Source organism: Salvelinus alpinus, chromosome 35 (genome assembly GCF_045679555.1).
Source record: "Salvelinus alpinus chromosome 35, SLU_Salpinus.1, whole genome shotgun sequence".
Classification (NCBI taxonomy): domain Eukaryota; kingdom Metazoa; phylum Chordata; class Actinopteri; order Salmoniformes; family Salmonidae; genus Salvelinus; species Salvelinus alpinus.
The window spans coordinates 12946063-12961200 of NC_092120.1; the positions used below are offsets into that span (position 1 = coordinate 12946063).

The following is a 15138-nucleotide window of genomic DNA, read 5'->3' on the forward strand; positions in this document are numbered from 1 at the left end:
TATGAGAAAGGATTCTGCGCATCTGTGTATATATATATCAGTAATTTACGTCCAGTCAAATGCCTGCTATATAAGTGGGATTTTGATTATTTTTACAAGGTGAAAATATCCCTTTGAATTTGTTTGTTTATGGACTTTGAAGATCACTTTGATTTATATATATATATATATAATGTCCCCTCATCCTTAAACATAAAGACATATATTGATAGGCTACTTATATGTGTGGATCTAATAAACTTAAGCATTTCATCAAGTCAAATATATAGATAAGAATACCACAATACCACATACTGTAATGATGAATACAGGGCTGTATTGATGTTTCCACTGACAGATACCGATACATTCTCTCAAATATGTAAAGACGTGTTCTAAAATATTCCTAGATCCTTTTGGATGAATCAGGTTTTATGTACATTAGGATGAAAAGCAATAATGTCAATACTGCAACAGTAAACAAAAGAGCCAGTTTAGTAAGTTCAAAGAATTCAGCGCCATCCATAACACAACCTTGATTCATTTGAATATTACTCCATTTTTGTCTATCTTCTAAAAATGCATATGGATTTATGCCAATGTAGGACGAGAAATGTAATTAATTAGTATCGGTTTCAGGCACAAGAGCATGTTTTTGTTGCCTTCCTACGTCTTGCTTTTAGTAATTTTTGACTGCTTAATCCCGTCTTTTTCACATTGAATATTAATAAGACTGCAAGCATACCTCAAATACAGGGTGTGCCACCACCAGTGCAACCTCAAGATTTCCTTCTCTTAGTATCTGTGGAATTTTGAGAACACAATACCTATTATTTGGAAGAAACCAATTGCATTGTAAAAGTAAGCTTTTCAGTGTAAACATACAATGCTTTTCAGGAACATAACATGAACAATTGAGGCATTTCCTGTCTGTCGAAAGCAGGAACTCATAACTCCTATGGTGATAGATTGGTGTTTAAGTGACAACTTAAATCACACACTAAAGTAGACGCAATGGTAAAACAGAAGGTTGGATTATTTCCATAGGATCTGTCGAAGACCATATGAACATATTCTGATGCCCAATGCATTGAGCCAAACATTTTCATCACTTGACAAAGTAGCATTTATTTAACATGTATTACTCTGTATTTATTCATGTTTAGGGAGAAACGTTTATAGTTACCATAAGCATATCATGAGAATATATTTCAGTTTTTAGATTGGTTCCAAAACATGTTTTGTAACTGATTTGATGGCACAATTTAATTATTTCTTTATGCTGTCTGTTATAAGTAGTTGTCATTATCCAGCTTTTAGCTGATTTAAAATAAAAGGTCAAAAGGTAGCCAAAGAACAAAACCTTGGAAGAGGTTCGAGGACATCTATAGGAATGATATTGCTGATCATAAGCTTACAATTCTACAAATGTTAACACATTTCGCCCTTATCATAGTTTGGATTTATTGATGAAGGTGGCTGAGGTCAATACAATAATAATCAGCTTTTGTTTTTAATAACCCACTCGTGATAGTTTTGTCAAAAGTCATACAGCATACAAGCTTCAGTCAATATTGAAATGGACCTTGTCTCAATAAAGACATCCTGTTTCAGTTTGGTCTTTTTTTATGCTACAGTAGCTTCAGTGATCAACTACCCAATCACTGCCCAAAGACACCAATCCCTCTTACATTGTATTTATATTGGTATTATTGCCAACTTAGATTTATAAATAATTATGTCAATAAGTTTTGTTTTATCATCACAGCTGTTAATGTGAAAAGGCTGGACTTGTCTTGGGAAGTTTATGTTTCTTCAGAATGGGGCAGGAACACATACTAAATTAGAAAAAGAACAGGTAGAGATTTGTATTTGTTTACAATTCTGTTCAAATTCATGTTGAATTGCAGCTGAAGGGCTAGATTCGTCTCAAAGACCCCCGACTGAACAATAGTTGAATAATGCATAAGAAAGTTGTTAAGATTACACAAATACCCTGCAGTACCTTTGTTAGAGTTCAAAAATAATACTGCGGTTTTAATTTAATATTGTTTCTAGTTAACTCTATTCTCCATGTCGAAGTATGATAGCTGAAGTTTAGTACAGTACATAAGAGTAACAGTAAAATTAAGATCCCATGGCATTAACATATTTCATCAACATAACCACAAGGTATATAAAAAAGCTTTAAAGAAATTCAAATGGACATATATTTAATTCCATATATTTACCTTGAGGTGTAATTGATATAGAAATTTAAATAATGACTGTCTTATAAGATGAGGTGTAGCTTGATATATGCACCCAGTATATGAAGTACTCCACTTCCTTTAGTGGAGAAACAAAGATGGCGGTGAGATAACTCTTAGGGGGATGTCTATTTCATTAACTATTTTTTTCAATTGTTAGTGTTCTTTACAATATATTAAAGTAACCATAGAAACTCTGAACAGTTTTCTTCTCTTTAAATGTACAACTCTTTATGCATTATGTATAACAATAATAGCACCCCTTTCAAGGAGTGATAGGAAATCCTTTAAATTGATGCACTTAAGCAATTATTCCGATCTATCATAATCGCAAGATGAGCAAGTAATGCATTTAAATGTAAAATAAATTACCAGTGCACTCCTTTTACCTATTGGTTTATACATTTTAAAGTGAGCTGGAAAGAATTTGTGAGAAGGTTTCACCGCAGTCTATATTTGAGTTCTTCCACATACATTTATAGAAAGCAACTTTAAAAAAAAAATATTATTACAGTTTCTTAAATCTATTTTGCTAACATGGGTTATTATTTCATAGAAAGACGGGGAATAAGTCAGTTTCTGGATGTTATTTATGAAAATCTCAAAATGAAGAAAACATGAGTAACCTCAAGAAATGTGTTTTTTAGTTAAAAATACAAGAAGTTAATATATTTCTAAACACAGGAAAGTTGGTTTCTGCTAACGGTAAAGAAAAAAAAAATGTTTTATTTATGAAAGTTATGGACTCACCTCCACTGTATTTCATTGTAAATGAAATAAGAGTTGATGTGGGTTCCCCATAGCTTATATTTTAACTTCCGATATGCACTATTTCAAAGGACACCAGTGCATTCACATTGGAATTATGACAGAAAATAATATAATATTTTTAGGATTTGGAGGTATTTTAGTCACTGAGCATCAATTCCGTGCCTCAATTACACATTTATTTCTTGCATCAGCACTCTTTCTCTATGCTGCTTGCTTACCTTTTCCCCTTTGACTAACCCCATACTGACTGGCCCCATTACACATTTCCTCTGGAGTCTTAACTTGCTTTTATTAATCTCTAACTTTTTATGCTAACACAGCTTCAGTTGTGATTGCAATGCTGAGAACGAGTGATTCAGGTGTCCCGCAAGGGCACATGTAACGTATACAGATACACACACATTCATATGTCTACTACTTGGGACCCTTTGTGATTGGTAAGGCAAGAGAGGACATCATCAAAGCCTTAATGAATGATTACCTTAAAATTGGGCTTAAGTTTCGTGAAAACATGACAGGGTGAGAGCTGAGCTGAGTGATCAATAGTTTAGCACATAGGCACACTGTGTAGTAGATCTATGGTAACCAGCCACACACACACCAACACATTCATATCCGTACTAGTTTGCATGTATCTTGTATGGTCACCTAGACTGGATAAACACCACAGATCCTATGTGTTTGGTTTTAACACAAGGGGTCTGGGGCTGGTTGTTCCTTGTAGATTTTCATAGTTGGCGCCCCTTCAGAAACAGAAAAAAAGGACAAGTATTTCAGGTGAAGCGAAGAGAGGCCGTTTCAGTCCCCATGTGACACTGTCAGTATTTTGTCCTTTTCATTTTCTCATCACAGTTCTATAAAAGGGGAGGAAAGCTTGGTTGTCATTCCATCACGTATGGATGAACCTAAAATTTATTTATTTCAATCCCAAAACTAGGTAGTTAAAAGTGAACATTTGTCGTACAATTCAACATGTCAGGACGGTATATTTTCCGCCACAACTGACTGAAGCACGGGGACTGAAATGACCTTCCAGCCTTCACGTTGTCCTCTTCTGAAGGGGCCACCACAGTCTGACAGTTTGTCTTTGGTAGTGTTTCTTCAGATTCTCCCGGCAACGTAGAAGTGTTTCATACCGGTCTTATAGTGGTCTTTGTGCATTAGTTTTGGGTCAGCATCTCCTGGCTTTAGTTTCTGGTTTCTCTGTGATCAGCGAGAGAGGGTTTGCCATGTGGCTGGCCGTCACTTTGATAAAATTTAAAAAAGTATTCTTTGAACTGTTACAGTGTGTCATGCCCGCAAGAGGCATGTGATATTGCAGGTTTATTTCTTAGCACATGTTTTTGTGAATAATTTTTGACATTTTATTATTGTATCTGCACCATATTAGTTTTGGTTTCTGTTATTTTTTCAAAGATTCAAGATGTATTGTAAATGTTTCTAATAAAACAAAAATGAAATCATTTCCGATGGATGCTCTTTGCTTTGTCTTGAGTATTTTATAAAGTTGCAGTTGTGAAATGGCAAACATGTACCATAAGTGAAGTACCATACAGTAACTCCACAGTAAGTCATTTTTCATTGAAAAGTAGGCACATGGTTAAGGCATTAAATAAGAAGCAAGACTTAAGAAATTACATTTATACATATGCAATCTAAATGTACACATGAGAATTAACATTTTAAAAACCTAACCTTCACCACCCAATTTACTATTGGGAATGCTACAAGGAAAAAAACTCAGCAGGATAATGACTGTTTACACTGTTGACCTTCGGCTGTGGTAATGGCACCCTGAAACTTTCCCCACACCTCCCCTCTAGCCAAACTAGCAGATCTATAAGGGCTAGTATCCTCCCTAGTGCTTACTCTTACCAACCTACTGACAGAACTACACACACCCAGAAAAGAGAGAAAATATAACCATACAAAGAGACCTGGGAAACTCTTAAGGGATATCCCAGAAGGCATGATACGGTTCCAGTTACATACAGTGGATAAGGGGTGGAGGAGTTAATTTACAGTAAAACAAGCCAACTTGTGTACATCAGAGACGCAGCAGCGGGCAAGGCTGAGTGCCCTTGCTACCCATCTCTTGCAACATGAGCTGTCCATCCATCTAGGACAGCAGGCCGCAGGGAGGGCTCAACTCAGAGACCATGGTATATGACCACTCCTCCAACCAATATCCCCTCATCACCCTCACATATCTCCAGTCACGGAGAAAGCGACAGCAAATCAGTTAAACCGGAAAAGGATGGTTCACGGTGATAAAGGATAACACCCAAAAGAGCAAGACTGCTTTGTTAGCAAAAAAGACATAGGCCTATGTGAGAAATATTGCTGTGCACAAAGTACTTTGTAATGGGTTTCAACAGGGAGGAGGAAAATGTTGATCACAAAAAAATCTGAAGAGCAAACTTTATTCTGTGTAAAGACGAATAGGGAAGTCGAAGAGCACTGATAAAATGGACATGAAAAGTTCTCCAAGGACCCCCATTTTGTGCAGTTTAGATTGGCCTGACATTCGACCAGGAACATTTGGGATGAGATGGCTTAACTCCTCGTTTCCCCATTAGCCAAGAGTAGTTACATTTAATAACTCCATCATAAAAGGATTTGATTACCAGTGAAATCAAGAACAAAAAGAGAGGACACCCGTCATATATAGTAAGCAGCTTAAGATCAAACCCACCCAGTGTTGCATGTTAGCACAAACAAGACCTCAATATAGTGTTAAATAAATATCATTGGGACAAACGCAAATACGTTTGGGAGGAGCTGCCTGACAATGGAGAGGTGGGGGGGGTTACACTTCAGTGAAGTCAGGTCTTCACTGCCGAATCTTATTGCCCTTTTTCTGTGCTGGGGAATTGGGTGTGTTCACAGGCTTATTAAATTGAGCTGACAATGGGGGGGGGGGGGGGAATCAGTTCACAATGAGTGAGACAAAAACTGGAAAGATATGGCGGACCATACCCTAACATGCTAAATTTCTCAATTCATGTAAATTAATTCAATTCATGTCCTCTTTCATATTTAAAACCAATCAAGCCAAGGCGTAACCATAAAGCTTATTGAATTAGATGGGGACAGACTTCTCAGAGGAAACAATGCATTGAGGCTATGGAAACACTTGGTTGCCCCCCTTGGTCTCCCTGTCCTTCTGTCTCCCTATGCATCTCTCCACTTGTTTCTGTCTGCCTGTATCCTTGTCTCCAGGTTTCTCCTCCTCGTCTCCCAGTCCTCCCGCCCCGTCTACCCGTCTGTCCCTGACGGTGGTGAGGCCTCAGTTGTTCTGGCAGCAGGCACTCGACTTGGCAGCGTTCTGCGTGGGCTGCACCGTGATCGGCACCACATTGGAGTTGGGGGAGAAGTCGGCGTCGCTGCGGCCCGTCATTTGCCTCTGGGACACGATGTTGTAGATGGCTGCAGGAGACGGACAGACAGACAGGTGAGGACACAACAGTTGCTGTTGGGTTGTTGGGTGATGAGAAAGGGAGAGTTTCATCAAAGATTACAGTGGATACAAAACTGAGAACAAGATGGTCATGCAATTGGGACCTAACAGCATTTGACTTTACAGGGTTGTGTAAATAAATAACAAAACAAACATGAAATGGAGACAAGCTATCATAGAAACCAGCAGCACCCCGTGGCTCCTGGGGATTGAACTTCTGCACCTTCCCTAGGATTACTCTTGAGTCTGGCACGCAAAACTAACTTCAGACTGACCCATACATGCCACTGACTGGCTGGTGAATCCCAAAGTCAGTTCCCTGCCTCTAAATCAGCAAGAGATTGAAAAGAGCAGACAAGATGACCTCAACCAAAGTCAGTTCCGGATGACTGTGTGATCACGCTCTCCGCAGCCGATGTGAGTAAGACCTTAAAACAGATCAACATTCACAAGGTCGCAGGTCCAGACGGATTACCAGGACGTGTACTGCGAGCATGCACTGATCAACTGGCAAGTCTCTCCCTGTCCGAGTCTGTATAACCAACATGTTTTAAGCAGACCACCATAGTGTTCTTGGGCCCAGGGACTAAGGTAACCTTCCTAAATGACTACCGACCCGTAGCACTCACATCTGTAGCCATGAAGTGCTTTGAAAGGCTGGTCATGACTCACATCAACACCATTATCCCAGAAACCCTAGACCCAGTCCAATTTTCATACCGCCCAAACAGATCCACAGATGATGCAATCTCTATTGCACTCCACACTGCCCTTTCCTACCTGGACAAAAGGAACACCTATGGTGAGAATGCTATTCATTGACTACAGCCCAGCGTTCAACACCATAGTGCCCTCAAAGCTCATCAAAGGACCTTGGGACTAAACACCTCCCTCTGCAACTGGATCCTGGACTTCCTGACAGCCCCCAGGTGGTAAGGATAGGTAACAACACATGCGCCATGCTGATCCTCAACCCAGGGGCCCAAGTTTGGCGATGACAACAGTGGTAGGCCTGAACACCGACAAGACAGCCTATAGGGAGGTCAGAGACCTGACCGTGTGGTGCCAGGACAACAACCTCTCCCTCAACATGATCAAGACAAAGGAGATGATTGTGGACGACAGGAAAAGGAGGACCGAGCACGCCCCTATTCTCATCGACGGGGCTGTAGTGGAGCAGGTTGAGAGCTTCAAATTCCTTGGTGTCCACTTCAACAAACTAACATGGTCCAAGCACATCAAGACAGTCATGAAGAGGGCACGACAAAACCTATTCCCCCCTCGGGAGACTGAGAAGATGTCATGGGTCCTCAGATCCTCAAAATGTTATACAGCTGCACCATTGAGGGCATCCTGACTGGTTGCGTCACTGCCTGGTATGGCAACTGCTCGGCCTCCGACCGCAAGGCACTAGAGGGTAGTGCGTACGGCCCAGTACATCACTGGGGCCAAGCTTCCTGCCATCCAGGACCTCTATACCAGGTGGTGTCAGAGGAATTCCCTAAAAATGGTCAAAGACTCAAGCCACCCTAGTCATAGACTGTTCTCTCTGCTACGGCACGCGGTACCAGATCGCCAAGTCTAGGTCCAAGACGCTTCTAAACAGCTTCTATCCCCAAGCCATAAGACTCCTGAACATCTAATCAAATGGCTACCCAGACTATTTGCATTGCCCCCCCCCCCCCTCTCTTTTACACCACTGCTACTCTGTTATTATCTATGCATAGTAACTTTAATAAATCCACCTACATATACATATTACCTCGACTAACCGGTGCCCCCACACATCAACTCTGTACCGATAGCCCCTGTATATAGTCTCGCTATTGTTATTTTACTGCTGCTCTTTAACTACTTGTTACTTTTATTTATTATTCATTTTTTTAAACTGCATTGTTGGTTAGGGGCTTGTAAGTAAGCATTTCACTGTAAGGTCTACATCTGTTGTAGACGGCGCATGTAACTAATAAAATTTGATAGCTCACATTTGTATTTCAATGTACATATTGCGACAAGACAAAAAATGCTTTAGTCATTTCATGGCAAACAGCAGATCTGATTGAGGCTCACACAAAGTGTCATTGTCTGAGTGTGCCAATTACAGATGCTTTTGACCTTAAATGTCAGGTACTGTTCAATTTACTGCAGAGTAATCTTACAGTAGAGGCCTCGTAATAACCTGGATTTTGCTGCCATCTATTGGTGGAAGATGAGTCACCACTGAACAAATGGACTACAAAGCTCTCAGAGTACAAAGAATTGAGATATATATACTGCTCAAAAAAATAAAGGGAACACTAAAATAACATCCTAGATCTGAATGAATGAAATATTCTTATTAAATACTTTTTTCTTTACATAGTTGAATGTGCTGACAACAAAATCACACAAAAACGATCAATGTAAATCAAATTTTATCAACCCATGGAGGTCTGGATTTGGAGTCACACTCAAAATTAAAGTGGAAAACCACACTACAGGCTGATCCAACTTTGATGTAATGTCCTTAAAACAAGTCAAAATGAGGATCAGTAGTGTGTGTGGCCTCCACGTGCCTGTATGACCTCCCTACAACGCCTGGGCATGCTCCTGATGAGGTGGCGGATGGTCTCCTGAGGGATCTCCTCCCAGACCTGGACTAAAGCATCCGACAACTCCTGGACAGTCTGTGGTGCAACGTGGCGTTGGTGGATGGAGCAAGACATGATGTCCCAGATGTGCTCAATTGGATTCAGGTCTGGGGAACAGGCGGGCCAGTCCATAGCATCAATGCCTTCCTCTTGCAGGGACTGCTGACACACTCCAGCCACATGAGGTCTAGCATTGTCTTGCATTAGGAGGAACCCAGGGCCAACCGCACCAGCATATGGTCTCACAAGGGGTCTGAGGACCTCATCTCGGTACCTAATGGCAGTCAGTCTACCTCTGGCGAGCACATGGAGGGCTGTGCGGCCCCCCCAAAGAAATGCCACCCCACACCATGACTGACCCACCGCCAAACCGGTCACGCTGGAGGATGTTGCAGGCAGCAGAACGTTCTCCACGGCGTCTCCAGACTGTCACGTCTGTCACATGTGCTCAGTGTGAACCTGCTTTCATCTGTGAAGAGCACAGGGCGCCAGTGGCGAATTTGCCAATCTTGGTGTTCTCTGGCAAATGCCAAACGTCCATGCATACCATGCAACGGCAGTCCAAATATACCATGCAACGGCAGTGTTGCATGGTATATTTAAGCAATAAGGTCCGAGCGGGTGTGGTATCTGGCCAATATATCACGGCTAAGGGCTGTTCTTAAGCACGACACAATGCAGAGTGCCTGGACACAGCCCTTAGCCGTGGTATACTGGCCAGATACCACAACCCCCTGAGGTGCCTTATTGCTATTATAAACTGGTTACCAATGTAATTAGAGCAGTAAAAATACATGTTGTCATACCCATGGTATACGGTCTGATATACCACGGCTGTCAGCCAATCCGCATTCAGGGACTGAACTACCCAGTTTATAATGTACACTAACCTGTGAGAATAGTCTGGAAAGCCAGCTCCACATTAGAGGAGTCTAACGCCGAGGTCTCCAGGAAAGACAGTCCATGCTTCTCTGTGAAAATTGAGAAAAATAAATAAATAAATAATTTGCAACAGCCACCACAGTGTAAGCTAACTGATAGAGCAAATAAAAATGGCATGATGTCGGTGACCCTTTGTAGTCGTGCTGCATGAGCCAACCCTAGTGACAAATCAATAGCAGAAATTGAACGAGAGCCTGTGGTTTCACATGGCATGCTTGTTTACTCTACACAATGACGTCTTCTAGAACAATTTCATTCAATTATATATATATTTATCAGACACTCTTATCAAGAGCAATTTACAAGTCAAAGTGTATTCCATGCATGAAATAAGACTCAAGGTCATAAGTAAACACTTGAAACATTATGCAGAGCTACAAAGAAGAAGTGTGATAAGCTGGAAATGTCACATTGGAGTGTGGAGAGAAGCTAAAATCACAATGGAGTCAACTTGACTGGCTTTTTTTCTATTGCTGGGTATGTGAATTCAGAACCATGGGCTGTTAACCACTGACAGAGGCAGCCTGATGGGCACTCTTGTCTCCACATCAAAGAGCAGCCCCTAAGGGGAAAGTAGACAGTGGAAGGTATTCCCTTGTCCACTGCGAGGCTCAAGTGCATCACTTTCCCCAGATTATTTTTGAAATGTGTTTAAAATGCCCTTATTCCAATTTTGAAAGCTAGATTATGGACATATTTACCAAAACATTGGTATTGTGTTGTTCAGATTGCCGTATCTCTATGTCTACTGCTATTGTGAATAAAAAAGCTAAAATGATTGAGGGAGAAACAACTCTCCTGTACTGTCCCCTTGGCTTGTAATGCTGTGGAAGAATCAGCACAAACAGATTAACAAGATGGCTATAAAAAACTAGTTGATGTGAGGATACCTGCCAAGGCCTTGGCCTCATCCGTGGGCACGGCCCTGAGGTGGCGCAGGTCACTCTTGTTTCCCACCAGCATGATGACAATGTTGCTGTCAGCGTGGTCCTGCAGCTCCTTCAGCCAGCGTTCAGCGTTTTCATACGTCAGGTGCTTGGCGATGTCGTACACCAGCAGAGCCCCCACTGCCCCACGGTAGTACCTACACAGAGGACAGGAGGAGGGAAATAAGTTTTACTGGGAGCAGTGGTAGACAGAACAGCTGAGCATTGGCTGAGTCAATGGAGTGGTAGATATAGTTTGTCGTTCCCTACATGAAATGCTATTGCATACATCATAAGCAAAGGACTCAAAGTTGTCAACAAGATGAGAACATTTGAAAATTAGCAGAAGTAGGCTGGAATGTGCAGTACGCACAAATATCCTCAATGGCTGGGTTTACACAGGAAGCCCAAGTCTGATATTTTTTTTTACATTGATTGTCATTTGACCAATCCCATCAGCTCTTTACACATCAGATCTTTCAGAGCTCATTTGTGAAAAGGATCTGACGGGATTGGTCAAATGACCAATTAGTTAAATAAAGACCCGAATTGGGCTGTCTAAACACTGCAAATATGTCAAAAGGTGCCTGCCTGGCAGACAGACGAAAAACAAACAAATCTCTATGTGTGTGAGCAGTGTTAATACTCACGCTGAGGTGATGGCTCTGTAGCGCTCCTGTCCTGCCGTGTCCCAGATCTGGGCCTTGACAGTCTTGCCCTCCACATGGATGCTGCGCGTGGCAAACTCCACCCCAATGGTGCTCTTGCTCTCCAGGTTGAACTCGTTGCGGGTGAAGCGGGACAGCAGGTTACTCTTCCCCACTCCAGAGTCCCCAATCAGCACCACTGAAGCACGCAGAGAGGATCGAGGGCATGAGTCAGACAGACACCACCAGAATAACAATACATTACGCTACCCACTGTACAGGGGTCGACAAACAACTTATTTTCTACGATGTAGGAACAGGAACACTCAGTAGGGATAAAACATGTCTGACAAAAAAAATTGTGGTAGAAGATATGACAGCTCCTGATTGGGTCGCACCATGTGTCTGCTGTTCTGTTAGTGATTAATGGTCTACTGAGAGGGCCTGACTATACTTGACTGTAGTTCAATAAACAATATGTGTTTTTACTATACACTAAGCCCCATGACGTGAAGTTTCGACCTTTGTGAGGTAGCGCCTAGGCTATTGTCATGAATGACCAAAGTTTGATTTAATTGACCAAGAAGATGATGCCTTGTGTAGTTCAGCCTATTCACTTAGCACCACCACTGAACCATGCCCTTATGGGCCAATTAAACATTTGGCACCTGTTCCCGTTGACACCCATTCATTTCCAAACACAAGGCGGGGTGTTGGGAAAGAGGATTTTACAATGACTGAAATCCAGGTGAGTCAGGAGGAAAATCCTAACTCAAACTCACCACCCTGTTATTAAGAAATAGGAACTGGTTGTGTGTTGATGAGGCCTTATTGACAAATGTCCTACTCCCACAGAATGTAGGCTATGTTAATCATACAAGCTAAGCATGGAACCTCATCACATGAAAATGCTACAGTGGAGCAAAAGACAGTTAGAAACGTGCCTACCAATTGACGATTGTGCTGACTGACTCAAGCTAGGAGAACCTAACAAAAGTAAACTTGTTGCACAGGAAATTCATTGCTCCTTTCACATCAGTTAGTCCCAGTTCCCATGTTACTAAGTAGTTCCAAGAACATCCTTGTCATTTTCAAGAAGGACTCTGAACTACAATTCCATTAGACTAGCCTATCTTCAGGTCACGCTATCTGGTAACAGTGATAATACGGTGGCAGAGGAACTAACAGCAGCATTATGCAACTTTCAGTGTACTTGTCACCAGAAACATAATATCACCAATTTAGGCTACGGTATTGTGTAGGCTGCATTCCAGAGTTCTAAAGATACAACCATTGTTCTATTCTTGGACGCCATCACTACATAGCATAGGCCTAAACAGTGTAGTCTAGCTTCCTTAAAAATCCAAATTCTATTTCCCAATACAGTATAAGGAAGTTATTTTAAGTAGGCCTATCTTATCTGGAAGTCAAATCAACAAGAGAGCATATGTTATTTGTAAAAAGAGCACTCAGTAGGAGTCCTTTAAACAAGAAAGCTGGTCAACTTGCTGTGCAACACTTACAAGCTCCTAGTCGGGAGCAGTGATTCAACCACTCACCTGACTGACTCATGCCTAAACACTGAGGGTGCAGTAAAGAAAGCAATTAAAAGCAGGAAACTGGAGGGGGAGGAACCTACTGGTTATGTGACCTACTGACAGTCCTCACTTTAGGCTCTATGGGGCAGTGCATTCTAGCTGTGTAATCTAATCTATCTTCACTATGGTCAGAGGCCTTCTGTATAGGGACAGACACACACACACACACACGATTCATGCAGGTCTTTCCAGTTTGACAACATGTTTGTTTGGGGTTCTACATTTGAACAAAGGACCCCGTGCACTTTATTTCCCTTGTGCAGGACAAAACAACCCACGAGGGAAGTAGTTAGTGTAAGTGAGTACAGGGGAGCAGTAAGTATCCACTATTATTGTAACATACCAACTGTTGTTGTATTCTTACAAATGTAGGCCTACACATTCTCATATGTAGGCCTAACAATAGGCTACAGTGCATGTGCACAGAAAAGTCTGGGAAAGGTACGACTAAACAACATAGAACATAAGGTCGAGACAAGTCATGTTGAGTAGGGGCCAATAAGATTTCACTCTGTGCTATCTGTTAGATGAATTAGGCCACGGTCATCTTTACTCCACTTCATTCAGATGTAAACAGATCGTGGAGATGACTGCTTTCTCTAAACCCAGAGTGACCCACCACACCAGGTCAATGGAATCCCTACAAACAGAATGGTACTAAACCATGTGGTCACTGGTCACCTTAGGGCAATCTGTTTGAGTAAATGTAGTATTTTGAGGTGTCATCCTGCCATAGTCAGTGGGCTATATGACTCCTGTTGACCAATACTTCCTCTCCTGATGATTGCGTCATAGGCCCACCACAAGATGACTAAACAGATGCCACTTAATGGATAGTTACTTGGTGCTTATTAACTGACAGTGTTTAGTGCCGTTGCAATCAACTAGCCTACTACACAATTGTAGCCATATTTCTACTGAATGGAAACAATAGTTTCAGCAATTCAGAGTGAAGTTGTTACTGTAACTGGTACTGCTACTCATTTCCTCGTGTCATTGAGAACTGATTTTGGCAGCGCTCGTTACATAGTTGCAGCAAAACACTCCGAATAATTATGACAGGGCGGAAGCGGCGACAAAAGAAATGTATTACATTGAAAGCGGTGTAGCTCTGAACCAACTGTAGGTCGAAATCCCTACACTCAAAAAAATGGCAATGTCCTAGTAAAGTATCGTAAACACACTCACCTTTAAAAAGATAGTCATATTCGTCTTCTCTATTCGTCATTTCTTCAACGTTTCTACCTATATAAATGTGAAATGTTCAAACCCTCCCGTGGTGGTTTCTCTGTTCAATTCGACAAAACTTCTTGACCATTTATCTCGCGACCGACCGCTTCCTTAGAACGAACAACCGAATCAAAAAGGTACATTCGCACTATGTCAACACCTCTAATATATTATTCGACTATATGTAACCTATTTGACAGAAATTTTTAAAGACAACAAACTATCTTTCACAAACTTTCGACTCCTCTTCCCCACCACTTGTACTGTGCCATTTCCGAGCGACGTAACGTCGAGTCTCTAGCCCCGCCCTTTACCCAGTTTCGACTGGCCAATCGACGACTGATACCTGTCACTGACTTTCCTGTGATTGGTCTACATTGTTGTCATTCATGATTTGCCTCCACTGATCCTACTCATCGCTTCTTGGGTGACGTCTTCAGTCTCAAGCTTTCCCAGGTATGCTGATGCCGCGTTCAAAACACCTGGGACCTCGGAAATCTCCGACTTCGGACTCCAGTGCGTTCAAGACAACTGGGAACTACTGCACACAGCTCGGACACCCATGCATACCCCACAAGACATGCCACCAGAGGTCTCTTCACAGTCCCCAAGTCCAAAACAGACTATGTGAGGCCACTACGTAGAGCCATCACTACAATGAACTCTAGTCCACATCAAGTACTCATGCCAGCAGTAAAATTTGATT

The 15138-nt window shown here is 41.8% G+C and overlaps 1 protein-coding gene across 1 annotated transcript; it reads right to left on the reverse strand.

Moving 5' to 3' along the window:
- Positions 1-4478: 4478 nt before the first annotated feature.
- LOC139564557 (ras-related protein Rab-11A-like) lies at positions 4479-14748 on the reverse strand. The gene is made up of 5 exons (XM_071384177.1): positions 14391-14748; positions 11608-11803; positions 10922-11115; positions 9980-10060; positions 4479-6428 (listed from the first exon to the last, which is right to left on the reverse strand). The coding sequence occupies exons 1-5, from the start codon at positions 14428-14430 to the stop codon at positions 6289-6291; spliced, it is 651 nt and encodes a 216-aa protein (XP_071240278.1). The 5' UTR covers positions 14431-14748; the 3' UTR covers positions 4479-6288.
- Positions 14749-15138: the final 390 nt, after the last annotated feature.

Bases quoted from the DNA above. Each gene is read 5' to 3' on its own strand.
- LOC139564557 (XM_071384177.1), bottom strand. From the start codon at position 14,430: ATGACGAATAGAGAAGACGAATATGACTATCTTTTTAAAG. The intron at 11,804-14,390 runs GTGAGTGTGTTT...TGCGTGCTTCAG, and splicing joins ATATGACTATCTTTTTAAAG to TGGTGCTGATTGGGGACTCT. The intron at 11,116-11,607 runs GTGAGTATTAAC...TCCTCTGTGTAG, and splicing joins TACAGAGCCATCACCTCAGC to GTACTACCGTGGGGCAGTGG.